At 43.8% G+C, this 20,837-nt stretch overlaps 1 protein-coding gene across 1 annotated transcript; it reads left to right on the top strand.

Annotated features, from left to right (window-relative positions):
• The first annotated feature begins 593 nt into the window (after positions 1-593).
• PPM1G (protein phosphatase, Mg2+/Mn2+ dependent 1G) lies at positions 594-20,681 on the top strand. Its single transcript, XM_060026918.1, has 10 exons — positions 594-912; positions 15,369-15,438; positions 15,908-15,993; positions 16,336-16,468; positions 17,152-17,567; positions 18,146-18,283; positions 18,610-18,844; positions 19,230-19,359; positions 19,652-19,754; positions 20,072-20,681. The coding sequence occupies exons 1-10, from the start codon at positions 793-795 to the stop codon at positions 20,276-20,278; spliced, it is 1,638 nt and encodes a 545-aa protein (XP_059882901.1). The 5' UTR covers positions 594-792; the 3' UTR covers positions 20,279-20,681.
• The last annotated feature ends 156 nt before the right edge of the window (positions 20,682-20,837 follow it).

Below are 20,837 nucleotides of genomic sequence, written 5' to 3' on the forward strand. Positions count from 1 at the left end.
TGTAACATTATTCCCTTCTCCCCCTGGTATAACGCACGCCTGGGGCATCCTGAGGACCTCAAGCAACAGCTTTTCCACTCTCCTTTGATTTCTTCTCGACCAGTATAGACTGGGTCACAGATCGAGGTCTTCATTTTCTTTTGTCAGAAAGACTCTCTCACATCCTACTCGCACAGGCCTCACAAAGCCTGGCCAGGGTACTTCTTGCGCTCAGAACACGAGCCAACTTTAATTGAACTGTACGGGGCGGGGTTTGAGGGAGTCTGAGGGCGCGGTGGAGAGCGAGCTGACACGCTGGAAGATGAACCGGAAGTACCAGGTCCCGCACAAAAGAGCTTCAGACAAAACGCGAGAGGCCGGGGTAGAGGAGCGGAGGCGGGGGACAGTGGGGGACAGTTGGGGAGAGATACTGGCGAGGAACAACCTCCCAGTGTGCTCCAAGCAGGCCGCGGCCGTTGGTGGGCGTGGCCGCGCCAATCTCGCGGGAGGGCGGTTGGGCGGGCCGTTGTCCCCGCGGGCGGGGCGAGTTGCTAAGGAAATGACTGCCCGCAGCGCCGCGCCGCGCCGCGCCGGCCGGGCGGGGTCTGAAGCGGCGCCGTTTCCGCTTCCGCTCCCTCTCTGCTCCGGTCCCGTTACCGCCACCTGGGCCGCCTCGCGCCTTTCACTGGCACCTTGCGTCGGCCGCGCAGCCGGGCCCACTCCTGACACGCGCGCACCCGGGGCTCCGGCTCCGGCGCCGGCACGGGTCGCGCTCCGTTCGCCTTCCTCTGAGGCCGCCGGTCAGCCGCCGCCATGGGTGCCTACCTCTCCCAGCCCAACACGGTGAAGTGCTCTGGGGACGGGGTTGGCGCCTCGCGGCTGCCGCTGCCCTACGGCTTCTCCGCCATGCAAGGCTGGCGCGTCTCCATGGAGGTGAGGCGGGAGGGGCCCATAGGCTGACGGCTGTAGGGCGGGAACCTGACGGAGAAAGGGAGCCGGGGGGGATGGGGTCATCCCCGGGGAAGGGTCCGAATCGAGAGCCTGTGACCGCAGCGGCAGATTGGGGGGCGACAGCGAGAGCGGGGCCGGGGCCGAGAGGGAGCTGCCGGTGCTAGGAGACCGTGTGACGGTGGCCAGCTTGGCGGCGAGGGCTCGGCCATGTGGGGAGAGGCACCTTCCGCCCACTGACCGACCTCCCCGTGCCTTCGCTTCATCCTCTCGTGACAGACTAGCCCTCCAGGCTCGTAAACGGTGTGAGGTCTAATGTAGGAGTAAAGATGAAGAGAGGGACTATTTATCCATTGACTTTTGCTAGAGAGAGGCGGATAGATGTGAATGACTGTACTTAAAAAAAAAAAAGCGATGTGTGAGCCGTCTTTGGACGAGGAGTTTGACAGGAAAGGAAGCCACGCAAATAGTCCGCTTCAAAATCTTAATACCTGGATGCCTGGCCCTGGGCACCACATGTTAATTTCAGAGATTTGACTTGACCTCCAAGAATTGTCACTCATTTGTATTCTTTCAGGGCCTTTCTTGGCCTTTGGAAGCCTTGAACTGTGTCAGTCACTATAATTTCCTTTAAAATGATGCCTGATGTTTTTTTCTCACTCGGAATTTCTCTCAAACTTAGTAATTGTCATTTTGCCTGTGCTTGTTGTAGCTTATAGTTTCCTTGATTTTCAATCATTTCATCAACTTTTTTTTTCTTATCCTACAGAGAACTGATTTTTCTTTTATAGAAAAATTTACTATCGATAAAAGGGAAAAATGGGAAAATTCTGGATAAAAAGGAGTAGTGTTGGGCAAATGGGTGTGAAACTACAAAGGAGAACAGAGAAAACTATGGTAGGAGGGAAAGGAAGAAAGACGTGTAAGACGTGTTTTTGTGAAGAGTTTTGTGAAGTCTAGACAGAGGAGCCAGGGAAATGCGCTAATTATGTCTGGGATCGAAGGTTTATCCACTTACTAGGTGGGCTTCAGGTAACAGCCAAAAGTCTCCCTTGGGAATTTCATCAAATCCCTCACTCCTCCCTGTGGTTAGCTCTGGAATGACAGTATAAACTTAAATGGTTTGTTCTCAGCCTCACATTTTATACCCACGGCAGACTTTATCATCTGCTTAAAATCTCAGGAATGGAGAGGATCCTATACAGTTCATCTCACCACATTTTACAGCTCAAAAACCGACGCCCAGAGAGATTAGGTTACTTGTGCCTTGGTGGAAAGAATCTGTAGGATGAAAATTGTTCAAGACCTATACTACACACTGTGCTCATCTGTGTCAACAGATTTCTCTATGGTGCACAGTATTGAGTTTACTGGGTGCTTGGTAAATGTAATTGTCTGGCTGGTAGAAATATCTGGATGTAGCTTCATTGTCAGTCTGGGGTTTGGGTTAGCTGGTAATTTGGAGGTTCCAGTTCTATGGCATTTTCTGTTAATATTGTAAGATTTGAGGTGACTATCTCATGTCACAGTAAGGCTTTTCCTTTGGGTTTCTTATTCCATATTTTCCACTTTCCTCTCTGCTGTGGTTGTTCCACTTCTTTGTTACTCTTTCTAGTTTTCTTTATGAATTAAGTTGCTTGGATAATCAATTTTCCAAGTCTTTTGCCCAGTGATTCTGTACTGTTTGCTTCTTCTCTGCAGGGCATTTCCCTTTATTTTTGGTTTCTCCTCTGGTAATTAGAACATAACTGTTTTCATCAGGGGCTGTTTGGTTTGTAGAGATCTTGCTAGACTATTCCTTAGATCCTAATCTTCCTCCTGAGAGATAACCACTTAGGGTTTTAAAATCTTATTATGCGATTTCTGAATTTCCCTTTGTTTGAATAGTTAAGTAGACCCAATCAAATCTTCTTGAAGTCCTGTTTGGGATCCTGTTCTGCTGCATTGATACTTTTGCTTCTGGCTTTGTTTCCTTTCTCCCTGAAGTGTAACATAGTTTCTTTGCTATGGCAAGAAGAGAACTGACTTCTAGCCTCTTGAGTGAATCTTACCTTTTCAGAAAGTGTACTCCTGTCCCTCTTAACCTTTAGGGCTGAATTTCACCAGTTTATTAATTCTATTGACCTTATTTGCCTGGTCCTAATGATTTAGTTGAGGTAAGTTTATCACACCCATACACATTATAAAGGTTACTGAAATCCTGACTGATGTATAGTCAGCCTTAGAGAGTACCGTTTTATCCCTTCTCTTGAGGCAAGAATGGCAACTATCAATAGCTGGCATTTTATACTTTCTGCCTCTCTCCAGCCCCTCTTGCTGTGGAACCAGGGTGTTTTGAGGAGGGGTAATCAAAATACCACAGTTGATGTTCCCTTCCCTTCTTCCTTCTCCATGGTTTGGAGGGACCCTCAAGCTGGTTGAGGTATGTATTTTGGGGGTTAACAGGTAGGTTGTGGAAGGGTGCCTGAGAAATATATATGGAAAGGCTCTGAGTTTCTGATGTCTAATGAGAAGCCCAATCTGAAAACAGTTTTAGTTGATGTAGTCTCAAAGAGACTAGAGTACTTTTAGTTTTTGGTTATGAGGTTCTCTGGAAGTGACAAAATTGCTTCCTGTGGGGAATTAGGATATCTATATCTATATCTATATCTTATATTTGTCCCTTTTAAAGGCAGCATCAATACCTAGAGTATAAATTTGAGTAGGCTAGCTGTTTATTGCCATATAGAAGCTGGCTTATTAGTGATCACAGAGGGTCATCTAGAATTGAATATAGATAATGTTGAGCAGAAAGTTCTTAAAGGTACATGCATGACACTTTAAATCATTATATTAATAGGGGAAATATAAAATGAGATACCACAAGCATGCTGTGGGGTTCCCCTGGAGAGAGGGCATCTGAGGCTGAAGAGCATTTATTGTTTGTCCCTCAGATTAGTGTCTCATCTTAGCTTAAAGCACTTTTTACTTACTGAACCAGATCAGAATTCCTTTGTCTAGGATACAGTTAAGCAACTTTCATAAAAGGGCATTCTTTTTGATCAGCATGCAGTTCCTATTCTTTACAATTCAAAATTAGCATGAAATGATATCGAATGTATGTCCATTAATATAAAGAAATTGTTTTCTACTATACTATTCCTTTATAAGTTTTCAAGCAACTGTAAGTTACAGTCAGAACTTATTTCTCAAGATTTCAAGAATATTTTACATTATTTCTGCTGCCCAATCCCCTAGCAGTTAATACTGCTTCTGAACCCCTGACCCTCTATTGGGTTACCATCTTAGAATTATACTTTCAGAGGTAAGGGCTTGAATTCGAGTGTAGAAATTTGACAGATCTGATCAGTAGTTCTTGCCACTGTTAGCTGCCATTAAAATTGTGCTGTCTGGAAGCACAAATCTTTAGAACTGAAAGCATCACTGATGTTTAATGACACTGTAAACTGAGTACCAGTTCCAGTGGAGTTGTTTTCTGTCTCCCTCTAAGTCTAGTTCAGAGATGGAGTGTTTCAACTTTAATCATGCATAGTACTTGAAAATGTATATACAGGTCCCTTTTTAAACAACTGTATCGAGATATAATTCAGGTACCATATCCATTTAAAGTGTACATTTCAATAGTTAACATACTCACAGAGTTGTGCAGCCATCACCACTATTAATTTTAGAACATTTTCATCACCTGAAAAAGAAATCTTGTAGCCATTATTAGTCACTCCCTATCCCCCCTCCTCTAATGCCTGGCAACCACTAATTTACATTATGGATTTGTTTATTCTGAACATTTCATATAAATATGTCACCTTTTATGTCTGGTTGCTTTTTACTAAACAATATACATATATTTTAAATTAGTTAATTAATTAATTAATTTTTGGCTGCGTTGGGTCTTCGTTGCTGCGTGCCGGCTTTCTCTAGTTGCGGTGAGCTGGGGCTACTCTTCACTGCAGTGTGCAGGCTTCTCATTGCGGTGGCTTCTCTTGTTGCGGAGCACGGACTCTAGGCACGCGGGCTTCAGTAGTTGTGGCGTGCAGGCTCAATAGTTGTGGCTCGCAGGCTCTAGAGCACAGGCTCAGTAGTTGTGGCACATGGGCCTAGTTGCTCCGTGGCATGTGGGATCTTCCCGGACCAGGGCTCGAACCCATGTCCTCTGCATTGACAGGCAGATTCTTAACCACTGCACCGCCAGGGAAGCCCCTAAACAACATTTTTTTTTTTTTTAAACCCCATATTTGTTTATTTATTTATTTTTGGCTGTGTTGGGTCTTCGTTTCTGTACAAGGGCTTTCTCTAGTTGTGGCAAGCGGGGGCCACTCTTCATCGCGGTGCGCGGGCCTCTCACTGCTGTGGCCTCTCCCGTTGCGGAGCACAGGCTCCAGACGCGCAGGCTCAGTAGTTGTGGCTCACGGGCCTAGTTGCTCCACAGCATGTGGGATCTTCCCGGACCAGGGCTCGAACCCATGTCCCCTGCATCGGCAGGCGGACTCTCAACCACTGCGCCACCAGGGAAGCCCCTAAACAACATTTTTAAGGGTCATCCAGGTTGTATCATGAATCCATCAGTACGTCATTCCTTTTTATGGCTGAATAATCTTCCATTGTATGCACATTTTGTTTATTCCTCCATCAGTTGATGGTGGTTTGGATTTCCACCTTTTGGCTATTATGAATAATGGTGCTATGAATATTCATGTTCAAATTTTTGTGTGGAAATAAGTTTTATTTCTCTTGAGTATATTCCTAGGAGTAGAATTGCTGGGTCATATAGTAACTCCACGTTTAACATTTTGAGGAACTGCCTGTTTTCCAAAGTGGTTGCGCCATTTTGCATTTCTACCAGCAGTATATGAGGGTGTCAGTTTCTCTACCTCCTCCCTACACCTGTTATCTTTTTTTTTTTCCTCCAATTATAGCCATTCTGGTGGGTGTGAAATGATGTTTCATTGTGGTTTTGCTTGTATTTCCGTGATGGCTAATGATATTTGAGCATTTTTCCTTGTGCTTATTGGCCGTTTCTGTATCCTTGGAGAAATGGCTGTTCAGATCCTTCGTCCTTTTGTTTGTTTGTTTGTTTTGGCCATGCCGAGCAGCATGTGGGCATGTGGGATCTTAGTTCCCCAACCAGGGATCGAACCCGTGCTACCCTGCAGTAGACGTGCAGAGTCTTACCCACTGGACTGCCAGGGAAGCCCCTGTTGGTGTCCTTTGAAGCACAAAAGTTACTAATTTTGATGAAGTCCAGTTTATCTGTTAAGAGTTTCATAGTTTTGGCTCTTACATTTAGGTCTGTGATCCATTTTGAGTTAATTTTTGTGTATGGTGTAAAGAAGGGGTCCAAGTTCAAACTTTTACATCTGGATATGTGTTTGTCCCAGTGTCGTTTGTTTTTGTTTTTTTAGGTATTTATTTATTTATTTGGCTGCATCGAGTCTTAGTTATGGCACGCAGGATCTTCGTTGCAGCGTGTGGGCTTCTCTTTAGTTGTAGCGCATGGGCTCTAGAGTGCGAGGGCGTTGCAGCTCAGGGCTTAGTTGCCCCGCGGCATGTGGGATCTTAGTTCCCTGACCAGGGATCGAACCTGCATCCCCTTCATTGGAAGGCAGATTCGTAACCCCTGAACCACCAGGGAAGTCCCCATCATTTGTTAAGAAGCGTATTCTTTGCCCTTTCTGCATTATCTTGGCATCATTGTTTAAGATCAATTGACCATAAATATGAGGGTTTATTTCTGGACTCTTAATTCCATTCCATTGATATATGGTACCACACTGTCTTGGTTACTATACCTTTGTGGTTTTGAAGTTGGGAAGTACGAGTCTTCCAGCTTTGTTCCTTTTCTTGTTTCTTCTTTTCTGGGTCCCTCGTATTTCCATATGAACTTTAGGATCAGCTTGTCAGTTTCAGTACAAAAGGCATCTGGGATTTTGATAGGAATTGTTCTGAATTTGTAGATGTATTGGTGAGTATTACTATCTTAATGATATTAAGTCTATAGTTTTCTTGTGATGTCTGTCTGGCTTTGGTATCAGGATAATACTGGCCTCATAGAATGAGTTGGGAAGTGTCACCCCGTCTTCTGTATTTTGGAAGAGTTTATGAAGAATTGCTATTAATTAGTCTTTAAATATTTGGTAGAACTCACCAGTGATGCCATCTGAGATTGGGCTTTTCTTTGTAGGAAGTTTGTTTGCTAAAATACACATAACATAAAATTTACCATCTTAACCATTTAAAATGTACGGTTCAGTAGCGTTAAGTAGATTCACATTGTTGTGCAACCAGTCTCCAGAATTCTTTTCATCTTTCAAAACTGAAACTCTATACCCATTAAACCCCTCCCCATTCCCCCTTCCCCCAGCCCCTGACAACCACTGTTCTACTTTCTGTCTCTATGAATTTGACTACTCTGGGTACCTCATATAAAGACAGATTTGTCTTTATGACTGGCTTATTTCACATAGCATAATGTCCTCAACGTTCATCCATGTTATAGCATGTGTCAGAATTTCCTTTCTTTTTAAGGCTTAATGATGTTCCTTTGTATGTATATATCACATTTTGTTTATCCATTCATCTGTTGATGAAGACATGGGTTCTTCTACTTTTTGGCTCTTTTGAACAAAGCTGCTATGAACATGGGTGTGTAAATATCTCTTTGAGACCCTAATGGGAAGCTTAAGATCAAGGTGTCTGGAGAGGGCCCACTTCTTGGTTCATAGTGGCTGTGTTCTAGCTGTGTCCTCACAAGGCAGAGGACCTCTCTGGGGTCTTTTATAAGGGTACTAATTTCATTCATGAGGGCTCCTCCCTCATGACTTAATTACCTCCCAAAGCCCCTACCTCCAAATACCATCACTTTGGCCATGAAGTTACAACATAGGAATGTTAGGGAGACACAAAACATTCAGTCTATAGCACAGTGGTAATACATGCATATAATTTTAAAAGTCAGACAGTAATACATGACTTTTTAAAACCAAACATGTAGTTCCCTTTCCAACCACCTTCAAAAGTTTTATCTTGAATTGCAAAGATTTAGATAAATTTAAGTATCATAAACCTAAATGATTGATCAAGTGACACAGGAGCCTTTGTGGATGTATTTGTAACCTTAGGAAATTGACATCAGGAAAGATAACCAGGTCTTTATTAATAGCAGATCCACTGGTGTCTAGAAGGTCAGAAGGGGCTATGTGATATATAATTTAGTAAAGCAAGACATAAGAGCCCTCATTCAGGTGATCTGTGTATTCTGCATCATTTCTTTCATACCACCTCAGTGGTTATTGTGTTATGATACAACTTTAGGTTTTGGGTAGTAAATGAAAGAGGAGGTATCCCTAAGATATTTGTTCTGAGGCAGCTGGGAACTCACCATCATAAGTAAACATCCTGCTGTGTTACAGAACATACTGTTAGGCCCCAGTGCTGTAAAGAAATTTAAGACAGTCTGTTTTCATGCTGTTTTGGACCTAGGACTCCCTTTTCCCCTATGGAATGTTGGATAACAATACAAGATAGCATATGCTGAATGCCAAATTATTGGTAGAAGCAATAAATATTAAAAGAGTTCGAGTGGGGAATGATCACAGAGTATTGGTGTGTTGAAGAAAGATCTCTTGGAGGTGGTGAGACTAACTGGACCTTTAGGAAAGAGTATAAATGGTAACAAATGAGGAGGAGGAAAGTGGGAGAAGAAAAGTATTAGACGAAAGGGTAGGAGGAAAGACTGAAGCAGGCATGCTTACTACTTTGCTGGGGTAGGGTGTTCAGTATCAAGAGTGTCAAGAGTAGTTTCTTTTGGGGAATGGTATGAGTTAAAGAGGTTAGGTTATGGAGATGGATAGGAATGATTACTGAGTGCCTTAAATTGCCAGTAACTTGTATGGAATTAATCTAATGCAGTAGAGTCCATTGAAGGGCCTAGCAATAAAATGTTATATTAGGGAGATTAATCTGGCAGCTGGATGTATGTAGGCTGAATTACAGGGGGCAGAGAGTAGAGACAGGAGAGGAGTTAAAATACCATTAAGAATAAAGTAATCCAGGATCACAGTTATGAGGGAAGAGTCAGCAGGACTCAGTAACGGTTGGTGGAAGACAGCCAGGAAGTCAAGGAGGACTGATATTAGGTGTTGCTAGTAGAGTTAAGATTCCATTGACAGAAATAAGACATGTAGGGGAAGCTCTGATTTTTTTGGAGACTGCTAAGTTCCTGTTTACATATATTAAGCTTGAGGTGGAGAAGGGATATCCTGTAGAAACAGGCAATTGGAGGTATAGAACTATAGTTCTTCACAGAACCCAAGAGAACTTTTGAGAAAGCTGACATGCTTTGTACTATTTAATTACATACAGCCGTTGGGGAGAGTGAAGCCTGCAAAATGGCTATTTGGATTGCTGTTATAGTGACTGCCTGCTTCGTGAAGTATGATCTTGAAGGAGAAGGGTTTGAGTTTAAGAGGAAATGTTAATCTAGAAAGAGAGGAGAGGGACTTCCCTGGTGGTGCAGTGGTTAAGAACCCACCTGCCAATGCAGGGGACACAGGGTCAAACCCTGAGCCGGGAAGATCCCACATGCCGCAGAGCAGCTAAGCCCCTGTGCCACAACTACTGATGCTGCACTCTAGAGCTCGTGAGCCACAACTACTGAGCCCACGTGCCACAGCTACTGAAGCCTGCACACATAGAGCCAGTGCTCTGCAGCAAGAGAAACCACTGCAGTGAGAAGCCCACTCCACACAATTGGAGAAAGCCTGCGCACAGCAACGAATAGCCAAAAATAACTAAATTTATTTTAAAAAAGAGGAGAAATATTGCTTCTGAGGCAGAAGTGAAGGAGATGTTAGATACAACTATGGAGAAATTTTGAGTTAGAATAGGGAAGATGAGGTAGATCTTGAAATAAGACCTTGATATAAGTAAAGTAAGAGGTTAGCTCATCTGCTGTGAGTGAAAGGAAAATAATATTGAGAGCTTGAATAATGTGGGAAAGGTTTGTGACTGACCGTGGTTAATATATTTAAGAGTCAATGCAGAATAGAGAAAAAAGTGCTAAATGGAAGTAGTCACCACAATCAACATGATTTCATGACATTTTATGACTAGCGATACTTAGTGGCTCTGATTCAAGTGTGAAGAAAGCATTTGGTCGGGTTATACAAGGTTGGATGAGTTTTTCTAGATTGCTAAGAGACAGAGTTGAAATATGCAGTACTTAGCTCTGACTCAGAAAAGGACAGAGACAGACAAAGGTAAAGGTATGTAAGCTATGATTGAAGATGTAAGGGGGAAATTGAAGTGCTTAGAGAAGGTAGAGCAGTTCCAAGTGATATAGATCCAAAACCTCACCAAGAAGTTGAGGAGAAGGTAATGTGGAGTGGTTTTAGGAACTGAGACCTCAAGGCATAAGATGAGTCTTTATTGTGGGCATTCCTCTTTGAGAAAAAGCATAGAGAAGACAAATGTGAACCAGGTACTGAATTTCAGAGCAGAATATATATACTTATATATTATGTTCCAGTTTACAAAGAAGTTTTACATCATCATCATGATAGTCCTGTGATGATATGAGTAATGTAGATATTCTTATTCCATACTATAGAGGGTAAAATTGAGGCACACCAATGGATAGCTGACCAGAGATCACACAGTATATGGTAGCTTGGCAGCTTAAGGACAATCATAGGTTTCTTTTGTTGTGGTCATTATTCAGAATGGAACGATATGGCTAATAAAAATAAAAATCTTGAAAAGTAGGATATAATTATTACTCAGATTTCACCCTCCACTAAGTTTGATGTGTGATCTTACAGACTTCTGACATATACATAGATACCTAATTTTTTGCTTTTTATCACAATATATTGTGAACTCATTTCTGAATGAATACATATTGATTATTTCTGACAGCTGCATATATTCCATTGGAGGGATGTACTGTTTGTAATCTAACCTATTCATGGAAATTTAGATGGTTATAATTGTTTTTTATTATAAGTAATGCTGTAATGAACATTCTTCCTATCTTTGTTTCCTTGTGTCAGTAGTCCCATAAAATAAACTTTTAGAAGTCAAATTACTAGATCAAAAGACATGCACATTGTGGCACATATTACAAAATTGCCGTCCAGGAAAACTAGTAATTTATATTCCTGTTTGATCAGAGTACATGAGAATGTGTTTTTATCTTCACTCTTATTATTACTGGATACTATTCATCTTTTTCATCATTCTAATTTGCACAAAAGGATAATTCCTTGTTTTTTTAATGTTCATTTCTTTGATTACTATTGAGGTTAAATATTTTTTCCTGTGTTCAGTGTTGCTAGATCTGCTTCAAAGTCACATAATCTTGTGAGGAACAGATGAGAAGTCAAAAAGATTTTTTTAAATAGAGGTGTGGGTTCAAAAGAGATGGTACACCAACCTAAATGTCCATCAACAGATGAATGGATAAAGAAGATGTGACACATATTTACAATGGAATATTACTCAGCCATAAAAAGAAACGAAATTGAGTTATTTGTAGTGAGGTGTATGGACCTAGAGTCTGTCTTACAGAGTGAAGTAAGTCAGAAAGAGAAAAACAAATACTGTATGTTAATGCATATATATGGAATCTAAAACAAAACAAAAAAACGGTACTGATGAACCTACTTACAGGGCAGGAATAAAGAGGTAGACATAGAGGATGGACTTGGGAACATGGGGTGGGAGGGGGAAGCTGGGGCAAAGTGAGTGTAGCATCGACATATATACACTACCGAATGTAAAATAGTTGGCTGGTGGGAAGCAGCAGCATAGCACAGGGGGATTGGCTCCGTGCTTTGCGATGACCTAGAGGGGTGGGATAGGGAGGATGGGAGGGAGATGCAAGAGAGAGGGGATATGGGGACATGTGTATGCATATGGCTGATTCACTTTGTTGTGCAACAGAAACTTAACACAGTATTGTGAAGCAATTATACTCCAATAAAGATCTATTTTTATAAAAAAGATGATACAGCTGTGATTTAGAGTATGTTGCAGGACAGAGGAAGACCAGTTGATTCTCTTGTTCCACTGGGAAGCAGTGGACAGGAAGAGTGCTCCTCTCTCATCTACCAAAAAAGTGAAATTAGTTGGACCAGCCTCTCAAATTTTAGCATATATTGAGTCTTTTTAAAAAGACATTTCATTTACTTTTGAAAAAGCTAAACATTCCCATGGTTAAGTCTTGCTCCCATCAGTCTGTCTGCACCCTCATGCCCTCCCACAGTTTACTTTTATTAGTTTTCTGTGTGTCCTTGTAGTATTAAAGTATGAGAAGGCAAATGTCTATTCCTGTGCTCCCTCCTATACAGAAAGCAGCTTACTAAATATATCATTATGCACTTTGTTTTATTTAACAAAATATCTTGGAGATATTCCATGAATTTTTTTGTTTGTGTTTTGTTTTTTTTAAGGAAAGCAATATTTGTGGATCTCCAATATTCACTAAAATGATTTTAATGTAATGTTACTTATATGTGTACAAACATAGAACTGGACATATGTGTACAAACATAGAACTGGACATAAATTACATGCCAACAAACCAAACTACAAAATCAACAGAATTAAAATCAACATAAATGTGACACAACTGTTTTGCTGAAACTAATCAGACACTCACAGCATGACCAAGGTAGTGATGGCTGAGGTACAGTTTCTTATGGGTTTGGCATACCTGTGCTATACTGTGTCCCATGCCCATTCTCTCACTGCTTTTGTCATCCAACCCGTCCCTTCTCACTTTTTCTTTATTTCATAGCATTACCATCTTTCCATGTGAATTATGCTATCATTCTATATGATTTACCTATTTATTGTGTTTGTTGTCTAATATCCCTCACTAGAATATAAGTGTTCTATGAAGTGTGGGTCTTTATTTTGTTCACTGATATATCCTGAGCACCCAGAACACATACTAGCGCATAATGGATATTCAGATATTTGATGAATGAATGAATGAACAAATGAATTCTTAGGCACATTAAAGTCTGAGAACCACTGTAGAGGATGCTGTGGTAAAAGACAATCATAAAAGGCAAGAAAGTGCTAAGATGTTGGTGATAGGAGAGGAAGGCCCAGTAAGATAAACCCTGGTCTAGAGGGATGGGAGGTCAGTGTGGCTGGTGGTAGAGCGGTTGGAAGAGGGAGAGAGGAAGAAGATGACCTTTGGTGTGTGGTGTTCTTCTAGATCCTGGGGATGAGGCTAAGAGGCAGTTGTGTCAATGACCATAGATAAGCCATCAGAGGCCTTCTGTGGACGCCCATTAGCTTCTGGGGCACTTTCTCCTGGAGACAATCAGAGGGAAATACAAGAAAGAGTAGCTCCTTTTCAGTGCTCTCCTTCCCTACTTTAAAACCCTAAGTTTTTGTTTTTTTGTTTTTTTTTTTTTAAGTGAGTTTTTTTTTTTTAATTAATTAATTTATTTTTGGCTGTGTTCGGTCTTCGTTTCTGTGCGAGGGCTTTCTCTAGTTGCGGCACGCAGGGGCCACTCTTCATCACGGTGCACGGGCCTCTCACTGTCGCGGCCTCTCTTGTTGCAGAGCACAGGCTCCAGACGCGCAGGCTCAGTAGTTGTGGCTCACGGGCCCAGCCGCTCTGCGGCATGTGGGATTCTCCCAGACCAGGGCTCAAACCCGTGTCCCCTGCATTGGCAGGCAGACTCTCAAGCACTGTGCCACCACGGAAGCCCCTTTTTTGTTTTTTTTAAATTTATTTTTGGCTGAGTTGGATCTTCTTTGCTGCGCATGGGCTCTCTATAGTCGCGGTGCGCGGGCTTCTCATTGTGGTGGTTCCTCTTGTTGCAGAGCACGGTCTCTAGGTGTGTGGGCTTCAATAGTTGCGGGACACAGGCTCAATAGTTGTGGTGCACGGGCTTAGTTGCTCCGCAGCATGTGGGATCTTCCTGGCCCAGGGATCAAACCCGTGTCCCCTGCCTTGGCAGGCGGATTCTCAGCTACTGCGCCACCAGGGAAGCCCCCTAAGTTTTATATTCTAGACTTGTATAATTAAGGAATAGTCTTATTTTAGTGACAACAGAACTACTACATTCAGGTCTCCTGACTATCAGTATAATTAGAAAATTTTAAATACTAATATCTGAAAGACAAAGGAGAACTATTAACTTTACTAACTAATCAAAGTAAATAGCTAGGGGCTTCCCTGGTGGCGCAGTGGTTGAGAGTCCGCCTGCCGATGCAGGGGACACAGGGTCGTGCCGCGGTCTGGGAAGATCCCACATGCCGCGGAGCGGCTGGGCCCATGAGCCATGGCCGCTGAGCCTGCGCTCCGCAACGGGAGAGGCCACAACAGTGAGAGGCCCGTGTACCACACACACACACACACACAAAAAAGTAAATAGCTAATTATATCCTTTTTGTCTGTAGAGAATACCTGAAAGGAAGGTTGGGTTGTTTTCCAAGATGGGGCAGGGTAAGCGGCAGTACCCTTTTATCTAGGTCTGACAGTCTTGCCTGAACTTTGGCTTAGCCAGGAATATTAGTTTGGGTGGCAGTTTTATTAATAGGAGAATTTGATCAAGCCCAGCCTCCCAAATAAAACGTTCGTGTAGCAGGACCATTGCAAATTTCTCTTCAGGTGTGCTGTGCCTTCAGAGTTAAATGGTATCTCAGTTCCAGCTGGGGATAGGAGATGGGATGGCTGATTTAATGGGGCATTGTAAATTCCAGTTAACAAGTACTACACACAGTGTAGTTTAATAACTATTTGTTGGAAAGATTCCTTTTGTAAATATATCCTCCCCCTAGCCTTGGGGGTAACTTCTTAAATGAGTTAAACTTTAAGAGAAAAGGGGAGTAATTTGTTTAGATGGTGGTTTTGGGGGGGTGGGGAGTATTAAATGTATGTAGCTTTACCAATTTCTAGTGCTTTCACTCAGGCTGTCTTAGGATTCTCCTAGAAACTTTTTAGGTCGGTAATGCCCTCAGGTTGCTTTTTGCTATCTTCCCTAACATTTTCTTCCTTTAAGTTCACTGATTCATAGAATGGGTCTGGAAGTGACTTTGAAGATCCTTTATTCTGGTTCTTCCCATAGTTGCCACAAATCCAAAAGGGTCAGGTCTAGAGTTCCAACAGCCAAACATTCTGCCATCTGGAGTGAGATCTCCTAGGCTGAGGCTGCTAGACTGCAGAGGTAGTGACCTGATTCATCTCTTTCCCTTCTTCCCTCCCTCCTTCCTTTCCTTTTTCCCCCTCCCTTCCTTTCTCCCTCCTGTGTACTATTCTTATTTATCATCCCATCTTCCTTTCTTATTTCTAGGCCATGTAGGTCAGCCAGGGAAGGGTTAGTGAGATTAAGGTGTAAAGGCAATCCTTAATGACCTGAGGTGCACAAGGAAGAATACCCTTTGACCTTAAGAAATGCTGATTATGCTCTTTTTCCTAGGATGCTCACAACTGTATTCCTGAGCTGGACAGTGAGACAGCTATGTTTTCTGTCTACGATGGACATGGAGGTAACTTTAGCAGATCATGTGGTAACATTCTAGGACCCCACTTCCAGGTCCTTTGTTCTTTTACTTTCCAGGGTTCTGGTCCTCAGATATAATTTCCTGCCTAGTGCTATTTTTCTCTATTCTGCCATTCGTCCTTCCCAGGAGGATAGTGTATTGGTTCTTAATCTCACCAGGCCTTGTTTCAATCCAAGAAGTCTCTTCCTACATTAGCATTTATCTCTTTTTCACTGAAAACTAAGTATACAGGCGAGAAAAGACATGGGCTATATTAATATAGCCCTGAGAGAAGTGATGGTGAAATCCATTTTCTTGGTCAGAACTTCCCGAAACATTGTCTTTTAAATAGGTTTCAGTTGTGCTAAGACATTCATCTCCTCAATCCTTGGGATTCACTCTAGAATGGTGTGCTGATATTATCACTTTCTATGTGTGTGAAGCTATGCTCTGGGTGACTTTACCTTTGTTCTAGGGGAGGAAGTTGCCTTGTACTGTGCCAAATATCTTCCTGATATCATCAAAGATCAGAAGGCCTACAAAGAAGGCAAGCTACAGAAGGTCTGTCTTCCCACACTGTTCATTCTCCATTTCTGCAGACTTTCCCTTTTTTTCCAGTCCTTGGCTTTTCCTTTTTCATTGCCACCCAGCTTCTTCTTATTGTATTTCTTAAAGAATTCTGTACCTAAAATGAGCTTATTCCCACTTGATCCTTTTTAGAGCTACCTTATTGATTCCTAAGTCTCTAAACTGTTTTTTATTTGTCTGTGAGTGTCTCACAGCTTGGTGGATCACACTCTAATTTGCATCTCATCCTCGTGCCCAGGCTTGTGTATAGGCAGTTCATTTTGTACCCGCGTACTTCTTCCTACACTTGCCTCATACTAGTTTGATTATATTCAGGCTTTGGAAGATGCCTTCCTGGCTATCGATGCCAAACTGACCACTGAGGAAGTCATTAAGGAGCTGGCGCAGATTGCAGGGCGACCCACTGAGGATGAGGATGAAAAAGAAAAAGTAGCTGATGAAGATGATGGTGAGTGTGGCGTCTTTTGTTTGAAAGGAAATTGGCATATTAAAGAACTGCTCTTTAATACATATTAGTTGTGTGTCAGTTCTGAAAGATGGCTTCCTAGGGACCTGGGAAATCCTCATGTTAAAGAATCTCCTGTACTACAGGTGGTTATGAAAAGGTGAGAGAGGATTAACCTTTGTTGAGTTCATAGTGTTGTAGTTGTAAGCATTTTTATATACATCATCTTTTGTCATTGCGATTGGGTCTTTCTGGTTCATTTTAATGTTTATGTGATCTATTTTTTAAGACTGGAGCTGCCTTTAGCCATAGCAGCCAGTCATTAAGCCTGAGCCCTAGGCCTGGACTAGTAGCATTGTGGACTTCCTGGGTCCTTAGCCAGATTAGGGTTTCCAACTTACCAATAAAAAATGAGAGGTGACAGGGAACACATATAGTAACTAGTATTCCTTTGACTAAGAAGGGAGTGCAAGACAAAGACCAAAGGAAGTCTCTGGAGGCTGATGTTACTTGAGGAAAAGGGAGCAAAGGGCTGTTCTTCTGAGATTTGATAAGTGTGAGAGGAGCCTTAGGAGTGGGAGGTGGTGGGGAAGTTGGAACTCAGGTTGCAAGGGCTGCGGAGGTAGTAAGGGACTGATTCCATGAGGAGTCTGGCATGGGGTGCTGATTTAGCCTCTCCCCTGCAGTGGACAATGAGGAGGCTGCACTGCTGCATGAAGAGGCTACCATGACTATTGAAGAGCTGCTGACACGCTACGGGCAGAACTGTCACAAGGGTGCTCCCCACAGCAAATCTGGAGCTGGGACAGGCGAGGAACCAGGGTCCCAGGGCCTCAATGGCGAGGCAGGACCTGGGGACCCATCTAGGGAAACTTCTTCAGAGGAAAATGGCCCCACAGCCAAGGCTCACACGGGCCTTTCCTCCAACTCGGAATGTGGGACTGAGGCAGGCCAAGGTGGGGAGCCTGGCACTCCCACTGGTGAGGCTGGGCCTTCCTGCTCTTCAGCCTCCGACAAGCTGCCTCGAGTTGCTAAGTCCAAGTTCTTTGAGGACAGTGAGGATGAGTCAGATGAGGCGGAGGAGGAGGAGGAAGACAGCGAGGTAAGGGCCCAGTGGGGGCAGATAGACGTTGAAGTTGTAGAGAGGGCCTGGTTGGTCGCCGTGCATAGCTTTCTACTCTTTTCTGTCTATTTTGACATCATCCCCCAACTACAGTCTAAGCTTTTTTAAAATTCATTATCTCCACCAACACAGGTACCATTAGCCCTCTTAACCTCTTCCTTTGTTGACATTATAACAAACAGATCTAGTTCTGGCCTTTCAGAGTCTGTCTCCTGGAGAGAGAACAAGAAGTTGGTGGTTGTTACTTTGGATATTTGGGTTTTTCTGGGCAACTTATTTTCTGGTCATGTTGCCTGGAAGGTGCTTTTGGCTAGCAGCTCTGGCCTTGCCTGAGGTTTCCTGCTGGTGACCGCTGAACCTAGTTCAGGATATTAGTTATATCCATCCTAGTCCTCTCTCCCGTCCTCCACATTTTTCTGTCATGATCATATATTTGCATCTTTCAGTGTTTTAAGGATCTATGTTCAGTCAGGGCCTCTTGGTTCTGAGCGTGAGTTGAGGGGAGGGGGCAAGGAGGTCATCTCAGTCTCAGTAGCCTGGGATTGTCCCTCTGGCAGGAATGCAGTGAGGAAGAAGATGGCTACAGCAGTGAAGAGGCAGAGAATGAGGAAGACGAGGATGACACTGAGGAGGCTGAAGAGGATGAGGAAGAAGAAGAGGAGATGATGGTGCCTGGGATGGAAGGCAAAGAGGAGGTGTGTGGGGAAAGGAGGGCAATGAGTCTGGAAAGCCAAGAGGCCAAGTGTGAATTCTCTGATTTTGATTTTGGGAGAAGCGTCCCTTCCTATCTTAGCACTGAAGTCATGGTCATGGAAGGATTTACTCTGCAAGGGGAGTTAGGCCTTTCGGGTAGAATTATCTCAGAAAAGGGGGAGAGCGTGCTATATCTGGAAAGATTAAAGCTGTGCTCCTCCTGTCTATTAAAGTGCTCTTGGTGGTCCTAGTGAGATGAGAAGACATAGGGGAATGATTACAGCTGGTGTCCAGAAGCTCCCATGATGGTCCTTTTCTTCCTTTTAAGCCTGGCTCTGACAGTGGTACAACAGCAGTGGTGGCTCTGATACGAGGGAAGCAGTTGATCGTAGCCAATGCAGGAGACTCCCGCTGTGTGGTGTCTGAGGCTGGCAAAGCTTTAGACATGTCCTATGACCACAAACCGGAGGATGAAGTGGAGCTAGCACGCATCAAGAATGCTGGTGGCAAGGTCACCATGGATGGGCGAGTCAATGGTGGCCTCAACCTCTCCAGAGCCATTGGTAAGGGCCAAGAAACTATGGGAAAAACTTCTGGGGTCTTGTTCTCTGTTCCAGACTACCTATAGCAAACTTTAATCTTCATGGCCTTTTTATCTTTCCAAGTATTTTTGTATCTACTACCTATGTCCCTTAATCATCGCTATGAAATAGGTAAAATAGGTATCACTTCTAGATGATGAAAAAACAGGTTAGTGACTGACCTAAGGTTCAGCAACCCAAAGACAGGGCTGAAACCAGAAAAACTAGAACTCACTTCTCCATTCCACTAGATTATGGAACTTTGTAAAGAAGGGAAATAAATGGCAGGGTTTGACTGGCCTCAAACACAAATCTGTGTGAAGTGCTCAAACTACTTACTCATCATCCATCCATTCCTTTACTTCAGGAGACCACTTCTACAAGAGAAACAAGAACTTGCCACCTGAGGAACAGATGATTTCGGCCCTTCCTGACATCAAGGTGCTGACTCTCACTGACGATCACGAATTCATGGTCATTGCCTGTGATGGCATCTGGTAAGCACTGGCGGAAAACCCTAAAATTCCCTTTTTTCCCCTGCAGCATTACTTCTAGGGCTCTGAGCTGCTTTATCTTCCTTCTAATGGCTGTAGTCAGCCCCTTTGCTCAGGCTGCTCTAGAATTAGAGCCTAGATAGGCAGCAGCTTGGTGTCAAGACCCCCAAGCCTAAGGCAAAGCTGAGAAAAATCTCAGTGGGTGTTTACGTTGGCCTGAGCCATCTGTGACCTCTATCCTCTACTCTGCCTTGCTGGGACTAAAGAAGATTCTTACTGTTGTTTTTGACCCCAGGAATGTGATGAGCAGCCAGGAAGTTATAGACTTTATTCAATCGAAGATCAGTCAGCGTGATGAAAATGGGGAGCTTCGGTTATTGTCATCCATCGTGGAAGAGGTAAGTCCTAGGGTAGAGCAGAGAGGGTGTCTGGTCTGTGTATCCAGGGTTTTCTCTTTTGGCCTGAGTTAAGACCAGAGCCTGGGAGTATCACTAATTACTGACAGATACTAAACTCTGACTAGAAAGTTTCACTTTCCCTCATTTCCCTGACTTATCCTTATGCCTCATGCACTAGCAAGTGGCCTGTTTTGTGACACCTGTTGCCTGTTCCCCTCCTTCTGCCACCCTGTCTCAGCAAGGCCAGCCCTCTGAGACTTTAGGTTCCCAGGAAGGTTTTCAAACTCTGAAGCTGAGCTACCCCATCCCTTTTGTAGCTGCTGGATCAGTGCCTGGCACCAGACACTTCTGGGGACGGTACAGGATGTGACAACATGACCTGCATCATCATTTGCTTCAAGCCCCGAAACACAGCAGCACTTCAGCCAGAGAGTGGCAAGCGGAAACTGGAGGAGGTGCTCTCTACTGAGGAGGCTGAAGAAAATGGCAACAGTGACAACAAGAAGAAGGCCAAGCGGGACTAGCGGTTGTCCAGACCCCTGCCCACCTAGACTGTTTTCTGAGCCCTCCAGACTGAGACTGAGTTTTGTCTTTTTCCTTTAGCCTTAGCAGTGGTTATGAGGTGTGCAGGGGGAGCTGGGTGGCTTTGCTCAGCCCATTCCAAAGAGGGCTCTCCCTCCACACAGCAGCCTGGGAACCTCTGCTGTCCTCCCCAGCCGCCTCCTTGCTCCTTGGGGCTCATCACCGGTTCTGTGCCTGTGCTCTGTTGTGTTGGAGGGAAGGACTGGTGGTTCTGGTTTTTACTCTGTGAACTTTATTTAAGGACATTCTTTTTTATTGGCGGCTCCATGGCCCCCAGCCGCTTGTACCCGCTCTCTGTTGTACACTTTCAGTCAACACTTTTTCAGACTAAAGGCCAAAACCTAATCGTGCCCATGGTGTCCTTTTTTCTCTGCTGCCATCCTGTCCAGACCAGCCACCCAGGATGCCTTGGCTGCATAGTTGGCCCCCACCAGTAGCATCGACCTAGCCCTTCCCTGTGTGTGGGGGGTGTGTGAGGTGGTGTGGGGTGTGTGTGTGGCG

The sequence above is a fragment of the Delphinus delphis genome, chromosome 12, assembly GCF_949987515.2.
Source record: "Delphinus delphis chromosome 12, mDelDel1.2, whole genome shotgun sequence".
In the NCBI taxonomy this organism is placed as follows: Eukaryota; Metazoa; Chordata; class Mammalia; order Artiodactyla; family Delphinidae; genus Delphinus; species Delphinus delphis.